Raw genomic sequence first — 20,632 nt, forward strand, 5'->3', positions numbered from 1 at the left:
TGATCGTACCCGATCCGGTTAGTTCTCCGCGACTCGGGTTTATATCAAGTTTAGTCTCCCTCGAGACTAGTGGGTCAATATTCGCGTAAGCGAACAGAGGTGCTTAAGCTTTACCAACGCGACACTCAAGGCGGAGCGGGGATGGGTGCTGGTAGCGAACACCGCCGTGGCCAGCCAACACCGAGATCCGCTTGAGCGCTCGGCGCGAGTGCTCCGACCCCGCGGGTCCGGAGCTAGATGCGAGAGATAGCGAGAAAGATGCGTGAGGCGAGCCTCTCCTTCTCAGAGTACTGATCGGAGGAGGAGCCTGTGCGAGCTCGAACCCAAGGCGCGGGGTGGAGCTCGTGAGCACTGCTGGTTCACCAGGCAGCCAAAACAATGGAAAGAGGAAGAGATACGGAGTACGCAATTCTCCTGGTAAAGTTAGGAGAGTGCAAAGGAGTCACACCAAAACCTAATCTTTCCCTGAGTTCCTTTTATTACCTCGGCCCCTGGGCCTACCGCAAACCCTCTATGAGGCCTCGCGTTACCTGTGTCCCTAACCTAACGTGCAAGAGAGCACAAAAGAACAAGGGTGTGACGAGGACACCTGGCTGAGCGCTGCTTTAAATACCAACTCAGCCAGGTGTTCCTCGTCGCTGCTGATTGCCTGAGGGTGCCTTGGGATTTGTAGTTCTTCTCCCCCTGGTCGAACTACGGGCTGTGCGCCCTCTGGTGGCAGCCGGCGGAAGCTCACGGGTTTGGCTCCCTCTGGTGGGCGCAGAGGGAGTTGATCGGCCTCTTTCAGTGCGAGCACTGGGGTTAACTGTGTGAATCGCGGGTCGGCCCCCCCTGGTGGCCGTCTGGGAACCAGACCGACTCCTAACAAACAGTTGCCTGTTCATTTCTGTTCACGTTGTTTAATCACTTATGTGAACAGTTGCCTGTTCATTTCTGTTCACGTTGTTTAATGACTTATGTGAACAGTTGCCTGTTCATTTCTGTTCACGTTGTTTAATCACTTATGTGAACAGTTGCCTGTTCATTTCTGTTCACGTTGTTTAATGACTTATGTGAACAGTTGGGTGTTCATTTCTGTTTCTGTTGTTTAGCCTGTACAGAACAATGAGAGGTCTTTGGACAGACATAAGTAGTGCCAGTGGAAGAGTTCTAAACAACAGTGATGTGCTGGGGAGTCTTGGATTAAACACACGAAAAGTGTTCCTGTTGATGACCACTGGACTAGAGTTTACGAGATCAGTGCCTTTATGTTGTGTTTTAAATATTTGTTGTTGGAATGTCAGAACATGTCATATGTATCATGTTTTAATGAACAAAATCAGTTTAGTGAAAAGCTTTTTGTTACATGACATTAGACCAGGTTAGGGTCAGGTTTACTTTAGTGATTTAGGTGAAGTCTTGTTCCCTCGAATGTTGCTGGACAAAATGTGTCTAATTGTCATTTTGATGTGTCAAGGGTCATTTTGATCATTTGTTTATATCCATACATTCTCAGCTGTACAAAACTACAGCTGCAAGAAAAGGTCATTCCAAACTTGTTTAGGATTCATCTACATTTCTGCATCAACTCTTTATAAAATGTGCTCTCCTGTGTTGTGCAAGTCATAAAGTGGGTAAAGACAATACACACACCAGTACAAACAGTTTTATTCAATATACTGACCGTTAAATGACCATCAACTGCAATCAAGGCACAATACACATGTGTTAAACGTCTGCAGGATCCATTCCCAGACACCAACCGTAGATGGTTGTGGTCACTCAAGGACGTTTCATCTTCTGCTGGGTATCAGGGTGCTTGGGCCCAAATCTGATCTGGTTGCTTCTTCCAGTAGGTTAGACTTGTTCATTGATGGGGCTTAACTGCCTAACTGATGATCCTAACTGCCTAAGCCACTTTCTCCAGCACTCACCTTTCTGATCTGGCATGGTATGTACACGGTGCTGAGGAATGGAGGTGATCTGAACCTCAGCTAGAAACCTCTGGATGTGTTCTTGTAGCAGACCTGTGCTGTGGTGGTGAAAACATAATGTGAGATTGATTTCCATCATGTGTTAAGGGGATGTTAAGCTAATAATTATCTGAGTCGACTGACTCATCAAGCTGATCCACAAAATGTTGCTGATCTCCAGATCACTCCTGTTGTGTTTTTCGGGTGATCATCCTCACAGATTACTTTGACATAACATGAAAGCAAACAGTGGACGGTTTTGTTCATACACATTTAGTCGTTGCTTAGTCTCCGATAGGATGAGGAATTGTTGTTATAGCTATAAAAATGTATGATTTTATTTGGTTAGAAGTTATTTACACACCAATTACTAAACTGGTGTCTTTAATGTTATTAGCAAAATGTAACGATGATTCATTGCAACATGTGATCTGGCCTATATGCTAACACAGACTCTTAGCTATATCCATTTAGGTCTATCCTTATGTGTTCTGACTGACCTGGACTTAGTTTCTAAGGATCTCTGGAAACCAGTGGTGCTCCAGGATCATCTCGAGGCTGGGTCTCTTATTCCGATCCTTCGCCAGGCAGCGTCTGATCAGATGACGGCAGGCTGTGCGTGCAGTGATGGGGTCGTTACAACATTGTAATAGAAACTATTTAACATCATTTTTTTTTTAAATGAAAAGAGACATGTTTCTTATGTTTCTGATTTCTCTTACCCTTAGACACACCAGCTTTTAAGATCAGGTGTCCAGCAGCGATCTCCCTCTCGTTCCAGAATGGCAGCTCTCCACACACTAGAACAAACAAAAGGACACCCAGGCTCCACACCGTTGCAGCGCAACCGTGATACTTACCTTCCTCGATCCATTCAGGTGGGGCGTATAGCATGGTGCCTGAATAAAAGTGAGAGAAACGGTTCACACACACGGCTTTCCTATGCGATCGCTGTCATCTGTGTGTCATAGCTACTGAACGCCGAGGTACAATTACCTGCAAAACGTCTGTAGGGGGTCGACTTCAGCAAGTCCCCACAGCCAAAGTCTATGAGCTTGACCTCTAAGGTGTGGAAACTGACCAGAAGGTTCTGCTCCTTGATATCCCGATGGAGAACCCCGCGATTACGGCAGTGACAGGCGGCGAGAACCACCTGCCACATGACCATCTGAGTCAGACATTCGGGAAGTGAGCCGTTCCTTCGGTATTCGTAGAGGTCCATGCAGCGGGCGGGTCGCTCCAGGATCAAGACGTAGCACTCGGGCATGTCGAACCATTCCAGGAGCTCCAGGACGTATTTACAGCGAGGTGGCTAGGACACCATCAGCATCAACGCCACCTCTACAGGGAGAGCGTTCTTCTCGCCAAGCTAATATTTGAGCAGACCCATGGTTAGCATGGGGTTGGAATAGGCAGAGTGACGGTTACATTAGATGCTATTTTGCATTTTAATGCATCATGTCGTTTATAAGATAAGGTTTTTTTATATGGTTGATGCATCTTTGCAATATTTCACAAGTGAAACAAATGTCACTTACAATGGTGATGAATCTGTCACAGCCACTCTTCAGCACAACCTTAATAGCAACCTATTAAAACATGCAAAACAAAACGATTCAAATCAGGAACGAATATTACGGGAACGTACTTTACAGCTCGGCCAACAATAACCAAAAGGGCCGTTGGCTTTTTAACTGCAAGTTTGATGACATGTGTAGTCATTGTAATGATCGACAATTCTCGTGTCGCTCTGAGCAGAGCTGAGTAAATATCTCACCTGTTTTCCATCGGCCTCACGAAGTCCTGCAAACACAGAACCGCAGCCTCCTTTCCCCAGAAGCTTTCCCACTCTGTACCGGCTATTGAAGCACTCTGTAAAGCGGGGCGTGTTGTTAATCTGATAGAAACTCCAGTGTTCTCAGTAAAACTCATGAGCAGTATGATTTAAGCTCTAGAAAATATTTGTTCTATGAAAGGTGTGAGGCTGGACAGACCTTCAGATGGAGCTCTGCCTCTCTGGACCGAGTGCTTTCCTGTAGTCGTGCTCTCATCACCAGCTGTTGTTCACACAAATGTCATTTAATCGCTGTTAGTCAATGATCTCTAACACATCAGATGTACAACACGTGTCTAGAGCTTTACAGAGTCATACGTTACAAATGTTTTATCATTAAATCTTACCAGTTCACAATATCATTGAATGGTTCAGTAAAGCTCTGGCTGACCTGTGTGGATGGAGTCGCTGGAGGAAGTGCTGGTGCTCAGTTCCTCCGGGCTCTCTTCAATGTGTGAGGTCCCTCCAACTGTAGCTTCAACGCTCTCGACTTAAAAGACGTGTTTTGTGTTAGAATCAGCGTTTTATATCGACTTTCAAACAATCACAGAGTGAATCTTTCAAACCCACCTGAAGTTCCAGAAGCGGATCGTGGACGTAGCGAGTCTGTTTGTGTTTTGTGATCCACGTGATTTAGAGGAGCTACTGGATCCTTCCTGTTCTGGGCTCAAATCCACCACCTCATCTGATCGGGAAGTGATGGAGTCATCTGTTCTGTCACCATCGGTGTTAGCAACCATGTTCTGAATGGTTCTGATCCAAGCCTCTCTATTCTCCTCTGAATCAGCCTGCAATACCCAGATCCTACACACACACACACACACACACACACACACACACCCTGAACATGGCACGAATCTACAGCACAACAGAGTGCTCTGGTTTTCATGTCATTTCTATTATAAAGAGAGTAAAATGTTCCTTTTTCAATTCATCTTTCTTTGGCAGAACTGTTGCACAGCCACGCCCTTCAGCGTGTCATAATAAAAGAAAGAAAATGAATTTTCATGCCTGATGGTACACTGGACTTACTTTGTAGGTGAAACCACCTGGAAGCAGCAACGGCGTCCGATGCTCCTGTAGTGTTTGGCCGTGCACTGGCGTAAATCGGCTATGTCCATCATGCTATTCTGCTGGTTCACAATAGGTTTCTCAAACATTTCGTTACCTCTTATATTCCAGTTTTAAATCAAAGCACAAGCAAAACAACTCAAACTTTAGCAAACGAGTGCTTAAAACTGACTGTTCAGGAGCAGTTTCTCCTTTTCATGTTGATTTTGATGAAGGCCACCATTGCTACTGATTTTACTTTAGACAAAGGACACGTGACTAACCCTGGATTTCTTCTTGTACATAAGGTGGTTGTCCTGAATCAGGAACCAGCGCCTGAAGGAAAGAAACAGAAACAAAAAGAAATCACAGAAAGAAAACAAGTGCATAGTACTGAAATGGTTCTGCAGGGTTTCACCTGTAACTAATACAATGATATAAATGAGCTTCACATTAAATCATTCAGAGTTGAATCGTCGTGTATTCTGATTTAACAAGCCGTTGATCAGTCTGAGTCAGTAACATGTACAATGTTTAGGAAACGATTGCTGTGATGGTTAGAGGTGTTTAATTAGCCATTCATTTCTACCTAAATGTTTGCTCATCGTGTGTTCTAGCTCTCTACACACCTGTTCCATGTTTTAAATACATTACTGGCCCTCTTCAACAAGTATCCCTCCATAACTATCTGGTTCTCTGCGTCCACGCTGCCCTCCGGTTCGATCTCGTCACCACAGACGTCCTGAAAAGACATCTGAGGACGAACTCCACCGAACGGCCAGCACAGACGTAGACTGGTCAAAAAGCGTCGCATTAGAGAAGGACGGTCGGTAGCACGTCTCTCCTGTTCAGCAGCCATCGTGAGAAATGATGTACAAACACTGAAGGTTCAACTAAACTGAGCTCTCATAGAACACTCAGTGTCATCACAATGATGTCACAAAGGCAGAAGGTCTCAGTGCTGCAGCACAACAGTGGTGATGGTGTACATTTAAATTTCACCATTTGTTAATTTTTCAATATTTTAAATATTAAATATTTTAAATTTTATCCCCCCCCACACACACACACACACCTAATTTATAAAAAAATGTCCCTCTTTGATTTTACAGTGTTTATTATTTCTTTTATTTGTGCTGTTAGTGATAATTACTGTAACCTTGCACAACATGTGTATCAAATACATTTACACCAATTATTTTTAGTCAAAGAATAAATAATGAATGATTAGAAACAGCTGCTGAAGAAACACTTTTTAACTTTTTCAAATGCTCCAATCAGTGTTATGAAGGCGGCAGAGAGGAGATGGCTCCATCTGGCCACACTTTAACTCCCTTTGTTTTCACACGTTTGCTCAGCGGCACACACACACACACACCTGGAACAAAGAAAGGTGATCAGACCTAATCATCAGATCCTCTAGATTGGCAGATCAATGACTTTTAGATACAGTTGAGTCTGTAAACCTTGATTTATTTACATGAATGCACAGATCCTCGATTCCTACCGGAGTTTACTGCCACTCTGTCCGCTCTGAACATGCTTCAAACATCCAGCTCCACCGCGCTGTTACAGTTCAACCACGTCTCCGCTCATCCATTTTGTTTGCCAGAGGTTGTACTAAAAAGTAATTAAGGGAGACGAGACTAGACACAAGTATTGGTCACTACATGGTACTAAGTAAGTAAGTGGTAGGTCAGGAAGATGACATTTCTTATATGCAGTTAGCAGTATAGGGTTTGTTGTAGCAGCAGAGCTATAACAGGAGTAAGATGCAAAAATGCACAAACTTGTGCAAATTGCAATATTGTGCAAAGATGCAAGTAATACAGTCACAGTAGTAAGATACAGTAGTTATATGTATTTAAGTTGTCCAGCGAACAACTGTGTTGGTCGTGTTGTGCATGTGCGTGTGTGAGCGAGTGTCTGTGCATGTGTACAAGAGTGTGTATTCTGTGTGCATGTGTGTGTGTATATATATATATATATATATGATTGTGTCAGAATCTGAGCATGCTGGTGTATGTATGTCTATATGCAAGTGTTTGTGGATTTATGTGTGTGTTTGTGAGTGTGCTTATGTTAGTGTATGTGCATGTAAGTTAGTGTATAAGGGGGTGTGTGTATGTTTATGTGTGTGGTTCTGTTGTGTGTGATTATAATGATGCGAGTGTGTATTTGTTTGAGGTGTGCATATCATTTAGTGTTAGTGTATATGTGCATGTGTGAGTGTGTTTGCATGAGTCGAACTTTGTTAGTGTGTGTATGTATGTATGTGTGTGTCAGAGTCCATCATGTATGTATGTGTGTGTGTGTGTGAGTCCATCATGTATGTATGTGTGTGTGTGTGTGAGTCCATCATGTGTGTCAGAGTCCATCATGTGTGTGTCAGAGTCCATCATGTATGTGAGTGTCTCAGGGTCCATCATGTGTGTGTGTGTGTCAGAGTTAATCATGTACATGTACAGAGTTCATCATGTATGTATGTGTGCGTGTGTGTATCAAAGTTCATCATGTGTGTTTATGTGTGTCAAAGTTCATCATGTGTGTTTATGTGTGTCAAAGTTCATCATGTGTGTTTATGTGTGTCAAAGTTCATCATGTGTGTTTATGTGTGTCAGAGTCCATCATGTTTGTCTGTGTGTGTGTGTCGGAGTGCATCATGTATGTGTGTGTGCGTGTGTGTGTCAGAGTCCATCATGTATGTGTGCGTCAGAGTGCAACATGTGTGTGTGTGTGTGTGTGTTTGTTTAGATCATCAGTTTAGACCTGAGTTCAGGACTCTGACGGCTTGTGGTATGAAGCTGCTGCACAGTCTAGTCGTGTTTGTGTGGATGCTGCGGTACCTTCTCCCAGACGGCAGGAAAGTAAAGCGTCCACGTGATGGATGTGACGGATCCTCCACGGTGCTGAGGAGCTTTGCGGATGCAGCGTTTGTTGAAGATGTTTCAGTGAGAGATGGAAGTGAGACCCCGGTTTCACCTGGAAGTATGGAGGGCAAAAAACTGAACAACAGTAGATTAATAACAACTAAAGAGCAAAGTCTGGTGAGAGACGCTGAGCCTCGTGCTGTGCACACACCGCCATCTTGGATACATATAGACAGCTTCCCTGAAGTCTTCATTGTTTTGGGGGTAAAGCTTATTGTTGGGCATTTAGTTCTCACAAATCCTGATTATAGGGGCAAACTGTAGTCTGACCTTTCAAGCAAAACAACAAACTCTTAGGCAAACCAGGGACCCCCGCCAAGCCTCGAACTTGGAGCTTTTACTCAGAGAGTAAACGTGTTTAGCATTACACCACAGAGATTTGATGTTGGTTTGCCCTCGAGCGTTTGCTTCATGTTGGAACGTACATATTAAAGACAGTTACCTAAATGAGCTTGAAAAATGTTTTTGCAAAATGTATCAAATTTAGGTCCAAACTTTAGAATTTAGAAAAATGCCAATTTCAACAACACCGTCAGATTTAAAGATAATAAAATCATATACAATTCATAAAGAATAACACGTATAATACACATTTCAAGTGTGTACACACACACACACCTAAACACATAAACGTACTACAAGTACAGAACTAATTGACTATATATAAGCTATACATATGAAATAGTTTAAATGTCATGTCGAGTTTAGAAGAGCTATAAGCATGTATGAAATGTCAGATGTACACGTGAACAATACCTAGAGAACATTACACACATTAAATGACATGAAGAATGCCTTTAAAAAAAAAAAACAAAGATTTTGTCTCTGACAAATTATGCGCACATAGATAAACTCGTACTGACCTTCACTGTGGCTCCAGTCTGCATGTACAGACAGATGCACAGCTGGAGGCTCCTGGATGCAGTGTGGTGCCATTTCAGCCTAAAGAAGATTTCTTTGTCATGTCGCCAACTCTTACACTGGATGTCCGCCTGACGTCCGAGGTTCTTTCATCTCGTTTTCAGCCAATAGACATCCAGAAATACCGGATCGAAGAAAATATTGTTGTTTCGGCGTTACACCAAAACCAACACCACCAAGGCAAGCTGGAAGTGGAGCTATACACAATTGGCCACTTTCCCACAACAGACCTGTGGTCATGTTGTACAACAGAGCACTAGCTCAGCATAACAGTAAAATGCTTTTACTGGGAGAACTGGGGGAATTGTATAATGCTTACGGTTTCTGGCATCAACGTGATGATTCAATAAAAATTACATTAAAAATAAACATAGAAGTAGAATTGTAATTAAAATTCACTATCTAGCCAGTTACTGACATTTAATTTCATGTTTTATTTGTTTATTTTTAATATTTTTTTTTGCCGTGTGACAAGACTGTTTCCTCATGGAAAGTGACATGGTATGTTAAACTGTGTTGAAGCGTGTTTTTAAATACTTGTTTGTGTGGGTGGATATTTAGCAAGTTAGCACAGTATCATGTCAGCATGGCAAAATTACAACACACTTTGGAGTGAAAAGATCTCAACAAAAAAATGTGGTATCATAGGTGGTTAGCATGGGAAGAAACAGTGAAGACAGCTTTAGTGTAGAGCAGGTCTTTGAGGACATACATACTGAAGATGACTGTAATATTGGAATACAGCGTGCTTGTGCAAAATCTGAAAGTTTGGATGATGATTCCAATTACTACAATTTTGATTGTTCAGGAGTAGATAGTCCACCCTCCTTAAGGGACAGTCTTGCACAGTGGACCTTTGAATTTCAGGTCAAACACAATGCGGTTGACAGTCTTCTTAAGATTCTAGGAGAACATCACCTAGAACTCCCTAGGACAGCAAGAACATTGCTTGGCACTTGTGAGACTATTAATATCGAGATGAAATCTGGGATGAAGTATTACTATTTTGGGATTAGGGAGCAGATGTTCAAATACTTAAATATGTACCCCAGTGGTGTCATTGCCCAGACTGACTGTCTGGATATTTCTTTGAACATTGATGGCTTGCCACTGTTCAGAAGTAATAACCAGAGTTTGTGGCCTATACTGTGCAAATGTAACTTATCTCCTCCTGTTGATTTTCCTCTCGCTTTTTGCCTTGGTGTGTCAAAGCCAAAGAGTCTTGATTTTCTGACAGATGTTGTTTGTGATCTTAGTGAAGTATTGCAGAGTGGATTAGAGACAGACAGGGGACTCATGAGAGGTAATCTGCGCTGTGTAACATGTGATGCCCCAGCTAAAGCACTCATTAAGTGCACAAAGCAGTTCTCAGGTTATCATGGGTGTGATAAATATACAGAGCCAGGTTTTTGGGATGGCAGTCGAATTATTTATCCAGAGATCACTAATCTAACTCTGAGAACAGATGCATCTTTCCGTGAGCAGCATCAGGAAGAGCACCACCTACCTTCAGTTGTATCACCTTTTTGTATGCTCCGAATGGACATGGTCAAGCAGTTCCCTGCAGATTATATGCACCAATGCTGTCTTGGGGTGATGCGCAAAATGATTATTTTGTGGTTGCGTGGAAAACGTGGGGTCAGATTATCATCAGGCCAAATAAGGGAGATCAGTTCCCGGCTTCTTGGTTTGAGACCTTTCATACCAAACCTTTTTGCAAGGAAGCCACATGGTCTGGACGAGATTGATCGGTGGAAAGCCACTGAATTGAGACAGTTTGCTCTTTACACAGGCAGAATTGTACTTAAGGACATTCTTTCTGATACATTGTATGAGCATGTTATGCTGTTTAGTGTGGCATTGTCGATTGCAGTGTGTCCAAGGTTGGTAAAGCAGTACAATGCTTTTGCACAGGATTTGTTGGTGCTTTTTGTTGAGGAGGGTAGGAAGTTGTATGGGGATGAGTTTCTTGTGTACAATGTGCACTCTATGGTTCATCTGGCTTCTGATGCATATGTATTTGGTGGGCTTGATGAGTGCAGTGCATTTCCCTTTGAAAATTACCTGCATCAGCTGAAAAGGTCAGTTAGATCAGGTAGGAACCCACTCTCGCAAATAGTGAAACGACTTGGTGAGATTGACAACCACAGAGAGAAATTAAAAAGAAAAACTGTAGTGGGAACTCAAAAACCCAACAACGCTTTTTCCCTGAGTGATGTGCAATGCTGTGAGGTTGTGTCTGTCGTAAGTACTTCAGGAGACAGTGAGAAAATGCTGCTTTGTCGTGTTTATGACAAGCTTGAGCCCCATTTTATGCAGCCTTGTGACTCTAGGTTGATTGAAGTTTACAAAACCAATGTGAAAGATGCTGTCATGAAAAAGCTGCCCGAGAGGCAAGTTAGTAAGACAGGCATTTTTAATTGAGGGACAGACACACGCGAGACAGATAGTTATTCCCCACAAATGCAGATTCGCCTCATATTCGCATGACGTTTTATCACACCACTCAAGCCAAGCACTGAACAAAGCAGCAGTCGCTCACACCTTGAGTTTGGGGTGGCACGGTGGCTAAGTGGGTAGCACTGTCGCCTCACAGCAAACACGTCCTGGGTTTGATCCCCCAGATGGCGCTGTCCAGGTCCTTTGGGTCCTTTCTGTTCTCCCTGTGTCTGCATTGGGTTTACTCCGAGTGCTCCGGTTTCCTCCACAGTCCAAAGACATGCAAGTGAGGTGAATTGGAGATACAAAATTGTCCATGACTGTGTTCGATATAATCTTGTGAACTGATGAATCTTGTGTAATGAGTGACTACCATTTCTGTCATGAATGTAAACAAAGTGTAAAACATGACGTTAAAATCCTAATAAACAAACAATTTATCTAGTCGGCTTTCTTGCATTTCAGGCTTGCAACACATTCCAAAAAAAAGTAGGGATGGTAAATAATTTACCAGTTTTGTAAGGTTGGCATTGTTCCTCACAACACTTAAAAGATGTTATGGTAATGAGCATAGCAAGAAATGAAGTGTTTCTGGTGTTATTTTGTCCCATTCTCCTTGCACACATGTCTTAAGGTTGTCGTTTTCAAAATTTTCATTTTATGTATTGTAGTGCTGGACAAAGTTTTACCAAAGTTTTACCACAAGTCTTATCCATGTGGTTATATCAGCTATAGATGAATGGTAGTTCTTGAGGTACATTGTTTTTAAACATTTCAATCATTTTCTCATGCTTTTGATGCCTTTGCCTTTTATGGGTACTGCTTTTGTACCAAATCATGATTACAATCACCTGTTGAAAAGTAGCCCCATCCCAACTTTTATGGAATGTGTTACAGGCCTGTAGTGCAGGAATGAAACATCTAGGGTTCATACTGTCTGCAGTTAAAAATAAGTTAATGTTAGAAACACCACAATTTTTTTTATTCCACTTTTTCTTATTTGGGGTTGTACTTCCTCCACTCTCCACTTTGCCTCACCACTTTTTTGTCTCGAGGTTAAAGCAGTGATAGCTTAGTGGTTAAGGTACTGGACTACTAAACAGAAGGTTGCCGGTTTGAGCCCCGCCACCACCAAGTTGCCAGTGTTGGGTCCCTGAGCAAGGCCCTTAACCCTCAATTGCTCATTGTGTAAGTCGCTTTGGATAAATGTGTCTGCTGAAAATTTACATTTATCCCGCATATAGTTTTTCTCAATTTTTTTATTTTTTTTTATTCTGTATATGCATCCAAGGACAGTCATTTTCTACACAACCAGGTAACTTTCATTTGTAAGTTAAGGCTATGTGGCTGTTTTATCATTATGGCTTGTTCAGATAATTACAGTAGTCAAGTGTTATAGTAGCATTTGTTTCTCTATTTAGTATTGGAAAAACTCCATATTTTGAGTTAGGTCACTGCCCAGTGGCTATATTTCATATTGCAAGTTTAAGGCACCACCTGCTTTATTAACTTCAGTCTGGCCTAGTGGTTAGGGAACCATTTTGTGACTGAAAGGTTGCCGGTTTGATCCCCAGCCAGGCCATGACTGAAGTGCCCTTAGGTAACATTTTACATTTTAGGTAAGGTACCTAACCCCCAATTGCCTCCCCAGCCTTGAACTAACTAGTGAAATAAATATATAAACAGAGAACTAATACTCCAAAATTAACATGCTGAATATTATGAAAATGATACGATATTATTGTTAAGGATAGTTTGAGTATTCAGCCTCTACAGTGCTATTTGGGCCAGCATCACTTAACAGTGTTCTCACTGCTACACTGTGATTAAATTCATTCAGGACAACACTGTAGATGTTGTTCCGTCTACATGGATTGAGACAACAAAGGAGGTATTTCCATTGAACATGATAGTTTCTATGTTTCCCCTAAAAATAGATCCAGGGTTTTTTTTTAATAAACATGTGTATGTATGTATTCAGATACTTTTGTTTTTGTCAATTAATAGATTTCCAGTGCATTTATGTGTCAAATTTACAAATAAAATGTCTTTTGATTGTACTACTAATATGTTTTTATTCGAAACCTAAATATTCATGTATTTTTATGTGCTAATCTTTTTCCTGTTAATGTTTATTACACAAATGAATACATACATACTAACTAGTTTGTATACAAAGTCAAAAGACATGTTTATACATTTGATGGGGATAATATGCTCTGGAAGTTATATTATTAATTAACAAATACAAAAGTGTCTGAATGCTTGTCTCTTTTACTACATATTGTTCTTTTTGCAGGCCGTGTATTGCTACTGGCCTCGTAAAAACTTTACCACTAAGGTGAAACGGAGGGATACACCTGACATTGCTCAGTGGTCGAAACACGTTGCCTCTATTCTGGGATATGCAGGTATGTTGCTTAAATATGTTATCTTTCTCATTGTTTTTGTTTTTAGTTTTGTAGTTTTTGTGAGAATATAGTGCGATTTAGAATATGGAATATAGTGCAAACCTTCTTTAAGTAAATAGCCTGTAGATTTTACACTACGTATTTAGACAGCTATGAAGAAGCCAGGGCAAAAGCAAAATCAGGCAACTATGACATCAAACTTGGAAAGTGAGTAAGAGGATCTGCCACACAGGCAAATAAGAACTCCTGCACGATATAGAAGGCAACTGGACAGTGGTAAATACTTGCAGACACTTAAATTCTGTTTTTGAGTTTCTTTTTGTTGTGTTTTATAACAAAATATGCAATAATTGTGCAATACTATAGGTGTGTTCCATTTAGAAGGTAGCTGCCTAGTTAGTCATTGTCATCAAAAGCAGGTCCCTCGCTAGGCAGCATTTTAACTGACACGTAATTTCAGAAGGCAGCGCATTTGGGGCACTCTTCAGAGCAACTATGACATCAGTGGGCCGCACTTGACCTCTATTTACTCTCTTCTTAGGCAAGTGCCTTCTAAATGTAATGCACCATATATTATATTAACATATTGTATGTATCAATTATTTTTCCCAAACAGATGATGATGAAAACCTTCCAGTAAAAAGAAACTGCTGACCTCTAGCATGCCCACCGGTGAGTTATTTTTCTTTATGACGTTATACTGCAAGCATAGTGTTTTCATTCAAGCAAGCCATACTGTGGTTTAATATTTACTGTTTTATTATGTTTAATGCATTTGTAGTTACACCAAGAACTGAACTTTTTAGTGACAGAGCTGGACAGAGACTTCCATGTGAGTTTTGTACAGATTCTTAATTCAGATTTCTGTCAGATTTCCTTTTATTCTATGACATGTAGACTAAGTGACTTGCAAGATTATTAGATACACCTCTTTTAATTTTAGACTCACTTGCTAAAAAAATATGTACATAAATTTTAACCATTTTTTAGTGGGTCTGTCCACAGATGTCCCACAGTCAGAGGCTACTGTGAACTCAGGGGGGATCACTGGCTCATGGTGAGAAATTCATCATTGTATTTATGTTGTGCAGTTAAATTAGACTGTGATATACTGAATATAGAAACACTCAACACTGTCTGTCTTAAACGAGGCATTGAAAACATCTAGCTTTTAATTAACCTTTAATTTAATCAGACATTAGGAAATAGTTCTTCTTTACAATTAAAGATCAGTCGTTGGTAGAGAATATAATAAAAAAAATATCCAGTTTGTGTTAATCCTTTACAGAAATTAAGGAAAAAAGAATATTAGGCTGTTAAAAAAATAGCAGAGCCAGCATTTATATTTTTAATGAATTGTTTGGCACACTACTGTATAAACAGTTACATATTTGTTACAGCTTCACTGCCATACATTTGGTCTTGTGTCTTTTATATCAGTTTTAATTTGACAATTAAATACATTTCAGGAAATTCTGAACTGAAGAGGGTGGAGCGGGCCATATTTGTTCATTTGGACAACATTGAACAGAAGCTTTCAAATCTCGAAAGCATCCTTAGACGTCTTGTTCCTCAGAGTAGTGACTGCAGTAATTATATTTTGGAGACTCCTTGCTGCAGCAGAGATTAACTAAATGATCTCTGCCAGAAGCTGAAGCGACTACAAGAATAAAATGGCAAGTCAGACGAAAATAGTATCAGATGATAACCTCATGATAATCATTTCAGACTGCTATTAACTTTACCAGACTGTAGTATGTCTCTTTCTCTGCAACCTGTGTTAACCCAATTTTACCCTGTTCTTCAATGGTCAAGACCCCCATGGGACCACTAGAAAGCAGGTGCTATTTGGGTGGTGGATCATTCTCAGCACTGCAGTGACACTGACATGGTGGTGGTGTGTTAGTGTGTGTTGTGCTGGTAAGAGTGGATCAGATACAGCAGGGCTGCCAAAGTTTTCAAACCCCTCGGTTTCACTTCTGGACTGTTGGAAGGACTAGAGGATGACCAACACAAACTGTAGCTACTGTCTCTGACTTTACATCTACCAGGTGAACGCACAAGGTTTATTAGAGTGGATAGTGAGTGGCTGCAGTGTTTAAAAATTTCAGCAGCACTGCTGTGGCTGATCCAATCACACCGGTAGAACACACACTTAACACACCACGTCAGGGTCACTGCAATGCTGACGGTGATCCACCACCCAAATAATACCTACTCTGTGCTGTTCCTAGGGGGGTCCTGACCATTAAAGAACAGGATAAAGTAGGGCTAACAAGGTATATAGAGAAAGAGACAGACTACAGTCTGATATTGTAGAACTACAAACTGCACCTTATATGATCTGTGGACCTGATAACATCCACAAAGAGTATAGATACAAGGGGTGGTCATAACAATGTGATTCAATCGTGTATTTGCAATGTATTTCAGATCAATCACCTGAGTCTCCTTGGAGGAAAAACACCAGGCGAAGCTGTGAGGAGAGCTGTGCGAACTGTTGCCACAAATAATGTGTGGCGACAGTTTAGCATGAAAGGTCGTAAGGGGAAAATGAGATTTGAAGACATGGAGATCTGCAGCCTGATCATTCGTACGTACTTAATTATTTATTAAGTATCTTTAACCTATTAAATGTGTAGTGTACAATTGTAGTGAACAATTTTTAATATTTAAACCCAACAGCAAAACAAATACACCCCTCTCTTCAGAAGCATATTGCCAAGTTGAACAATACTAGGCTAGCTTATATTGTGCTTTTTAGATCTTTGTGGCCATAAAATCCTTCGTAAACGTTTTACTGACAAATTCCTTGAAATCACATTAGAGCAAACAAGGACACGGCAAGTAATCTAACCAGAGCTGGTTCATGGGGAGCCTGGCCACTGCCTATTTCCACTGTTTTATCAAAAAATAAGTGTGAAAAGCCAGAGGGCTCTCCCAAACAAGTCCAAAATGAAGGTAGGTGAATGACTAAAAACTTAAAATAGTTTCTAACCACCTATCCAGGATCTTCCTTTAATTTTGGAAAATAGAATGATGTATTTCACTGAAAGCAAGCACTACTGCCGAGTGCTGATTGGTTGGTGAGCTGACGCTGGAGTTATGGCCAGATATGACACAAAGCTGATGTGTGTCATAACTGGCCGTAACTCCAGCGTCAGCTCACCAACCAATCAGCGCTTAGTAGCAGTAAAGCTAGATTCTCCATTATCGAAAACCCATTTGCTGTAGAATAATGGAAATATTAATGTTAAGTCTTCTTTGTTTTTTTCATTGTAATACATCATTATATTTAGGGAAGATCCTGGACAAGTGGTTATAAACTATTTTTCTGGCTGTTGGGCTTACACACATTAGAATTTGACCTCTGCATTTAATCCATTTGTTTACATTTACATTTGTGCTGTGAGAACGCACACATACACACACTAGTGAACACTAGGGGGCAGTGAGTACACATGTGCCTGGAGCGGTGGGCTGCTCTAGCTATGGCACCCAGGGAGAAATTGTGGGTTCCTTCCTCACCAGCACTTCAGTCATGACCTGGCTGGGTAACAAACCCATAACCCTCCGGTTAAAAAACCCAGTTCTCTAACCACCAGGCTACAACTGCTCCAAAGACTGTGACCCAGATTTGAACCAGGGTTGCTGTGGCCATAACACAGAGTAGAAACCACTATACGGTAACAGTTCGCCACTGTCACCCCACTGACCCCACTGCTAGGGTTGGGCGGTATGACGGTATTACATTTTCAAAAATGGTGACGGTATTTTTTAAATGTGAAGCGCCAAATTTCTGCTTCAGGTCTACCTTGAAAACTGAGACTTTAGGACATGCGCGCATCCACAGTAAGGGAGGGGTAGGCGGGGTGGGAGTGGTAGGCGGTTGGAGCTCGCTGATTGGCTGTGGGGTGCTCACTGGTGTAAGCTGATAACACAGAGAGACGAGTGAAGAGCCACACTGGCTAGCGTTAGCTGTGAGCTAACAAGCAGAAACTGAAAAACGGCTCGTCTTTAAATTTTTCAAAAAAAATAAATTTTATCAGTTCAACCGGAAATGAACACAAGCGTGCATGCGCCGACATGTACTTATTTACTAAATATATCTTCAGTGTAAATCGAGCACAAGTGTTGAGAAAAAGGAGCAAACAGTGATAATAACGTTACGCCCAATCCGCTGTTCTGACTCGTCTGCCATAGATTTTCCTGCCTATGTGTAAGAACTATTTTTTCCTAAATAAAAGCGCTACATTAAGAAAAAAGAACGTCTCACCTGTCGTGTAATGTGAATTATAAAATATATTGTCTGGTGTGTAGGGAAGAGATTGGATTTGTACCGTTTCCGTGCTCATGTTTTGCACTGAGCTTGTGTGACATTTAAAGTAGCGTTCTCGTTAACCACTCAAATGTTTGGACTTTTTTTGTTTGGAATTATTTTAACATTACTTTACACACCGTCATCGCATCGCATCGCATGAACATTTACATTCATATTTTTTGTTACGGTATAGAACTTAATTCTAGATTACAGGCATAAATAATCGTACACGTTCATACACTTTTAAGAAATATCTGTAACTATAAACTAAGCAGTTAACTTTTGAAATATATTGAAGTGTGTAGCTGCTATTATTCTGTTTTGTGTGGGCAGAGAGAGATTACAATGCCAAAATGTTAGGTGTTAATGTTTGTGTTAAAGTGTAATTGATACACAAATACACATTTACTAAGCAATAAATAAATAAAATACACATTTACTAAGCAAGAAATAAATAAAATACACATTTACTAAGCAAGAAATAAATAAAATACACATTTACTAAGCAATAAATAAATAAATTTATTATAGATCAGACAAGATAAGCAATGTTTGACATTCAGATTTTTAAATCTTTTTATAATAAAACATTGAAATATTGTAATTACACTCAAGTGTGTACACTGTAAAGTTTGTCCGCGATGCCCCCCCCCCCCCATGGTAATACCGTATACCGCGGTATTTCCTGAAGATGGTATGACGGTATGAAAATCGGCAATATCGCCCAACCCTACTCACTGCTGCCACATCACCACCCCACACTTACACACACACACATACACTCATATCCACATTTGGTTACACACAGCTCAACACTAGAGAGAGGGGTCACATACTTTTGGCTGTACAGATTAGTGGGCGTGGCCACACCTGAGGTGAATGTTAGTGAGACTGAGTGCTGCTCTGCTCTCAGCTCCAGCTCACACTGTGACATCATGATGATGTCACAACATTCTACAGGCTCCTATATAAGCTCCGCTGCTGCTGCTGCTGCTTCATTCTGAGTCTGAGCATCGAAGAGGCAACATCTAAAATGTCCTGGTTCAGGAGGCTGTGGTGTTTTAGCGTCCCGGCCGACGACGAGCCACTGAGACCCAGACCTGAGAGGAGGGTGAGAAGGAGGAGATGGTGGAGACGCAACAGGACAGAGCGACAGGAGAACACCAATGTAGAGGAACATCAGAGGATGGGAAATGAAGAGAACCCAGAACCAAGCACACAGGTTCTGCCGGACCAAGGGCAGGACCTGGAAATACAGGCAGTTCTGGAGAATTACATCCAGGAACTGGAGGGGCAGGGGATTCGGATAAACCGAGCCCAGGTCCTGGAAGATCAAATGTTTCTGTTGAACCGAGCCCAGGTCTTGGAGGATCAGATGGATCAAACTGACCAAGCCCAGGTCCTGGATGATCAGGTGGATCAAACTGACCAAGCCCAGGTCCTGGATGAGCAGGTGGTTCTGATGGACCAAGCCCAGGTCCTGGAGGATCAGGTGGTTCTGATTGACCAAGCCCAGGTCCTGGAGGATCTGGTGGATCAAATTGACCAAGGGCAGGATTTAGAGAAGCAGGATCAGGTGGAAATTGACCCAATGCATAAAATGGATGAGCTGCTTGTTCAGCTGAGGCAGGTGCACGAACGCATAGCGCATCTGGTTCTGAGGAAACAAGCAGAAGAACTGAAGGAGCCGGTGGTTCTGAAGAACCAAGAGAAGGAACAGAAGGAGCAGGTGGTTCTGGAGAAGAACCCAAAGGAGCAGGTGGTTCTGGAAAGCAGAGTGAAGGAACCGAAAGAGCTTGGGGTTTTAATAGACCAGCTTCATAAAATGGAGGAGCAGGTAAGTGTGCTGGACCAAGTGCAGGACCTGATAGATGATGTGATTCTGAAAAACCAGAAGCAGGATGTTCTTATGGACCAACTGCATAAACTGGAGAAGCACCTGATCCTGGAGGTGGAGAGCAGGAATCTGGAGGAGGTAGCCACACCAGATATGACAAGGAAAGTGAACTGGGTGGCTGAGGAAGAGATAAACCTGGATGAGGAGGACTCAGAGGAACAGCTGGTCTTGGAGGTGGAGAGCAGGAATCTGGAGGAGGTAGCCACACCCGATATGACAAGGAAAGTAAACTGGGTGGCTGTGGAGAACCAAGAGGAAGAGAACCCAGAGGAGCAGATCTCGATTACAGAAGGTATTGAAGGTACATCTTGAGGGGGTTTATGAGCTGTGTGGTGTCTAATCCATCATGGCGCTGAATCAGGTTTCATTTCTCCAGCAGATCCACTTCAGGCTGATGTTCTGGAGAACGTCTTCGGGTCCTCGTCTGATGAAGTGGTGCAGCAGCAGAACGGTCGAGCACGTTCTGATTGCTCCCACCTTCATGAATCAACCTAAAGAGTGTCTGAGACTGATGGAGACCACGGTGGAGAACCCAGGTGGATTATTAACAGATCTAAATATTCATTATAATGAGCAGATGAAGGCTGGAGTGTTCCTCTAACACATGTGTGTGTTGTGTGTGTGTGTGTGTGTAGGCGTGTCCGTGCCCGCCGATGCTCCCGTGCCCCCAGTCTCCATGATGAAGCTGAAGAGGATGAGCTCTGCATGCATCGTTTCTCCTGATCATCTGGAGAACCTGGAGGAGCCGAATGAAGAACCACCAGACAACCCGCCAAGCTCCAGAAACTTTCCATCATCTAAATCAAAATAAAGTTCTTTAAAAATAAACAGCTGGATTTAGTTCTGGTGCTTATTAAAGGTGGAAACATCTGGTGAA

General features: G+C 41.9%; 1 protein-coding gene and 1 pseudogene across 4 annotated transcripts; one reads left to right on the plus strand and one right to left on the minus strand.

Annotated features, from left to right (window-relative positions):
* The window catches only part of LOC134328456 (zinc finger protein OZF-like), a 48,715-nt pseudogene that overhangs the window by 20,896 nt on the left and 7,187 nt on the right, over window positions 1-20,632 (minus strand).
* Window positions 18,860-20,583, plus strand: LOC134328760 (golgin subfamily A member 4-like). Of its 4 annotated transcripts, none has more exons than XM_063009971.1 (3): window positions 18,860-20,056; window positions 20,132-20,291; window positions 20,391-20,583. In XM_063009971.1, the coding sequence occupies exons 1-2, from the start codon at window positions 18,892-18,894 to the stop codon at window positions 20,248-20,250; spliced, it is 1,284 nt and encodes a 427-aa protein (XP_062866041.1). In that variant the 5' UTR covers window positions 18,860-18,891; the 3' UTR covers window positions 20,251-20,291; window positions 20,391-20,583. The 4 variants fall into 4 exon arrangements, with proteins under 4 accessions (XP_062866041.1, XP_062866042.1, XP_062866043.1 ...); XM_063009972.1 differs by having other exon boundaries at window positions 20,135-20,291; XM_063009973.1 differs by having other exon boundaries at window positions 18,860-20,047.

This window comes from Trichomycterus rosablanca, chromosome 15, assembly GCF_030014385.1.
Source record: "Trichomycterus rosablanca isolate fTriRos1 chromosome 15, fTriRos1.hap1, whole genome shotgun sequence".
In the NCBI taxonomy this organism is placed as follows: Eukaryota; Metazoa; Chordata; class Actinopteri; order Siluriformes; family Trichomycteridae; genus Trichomycterus; species Trichomycterus rosablanca.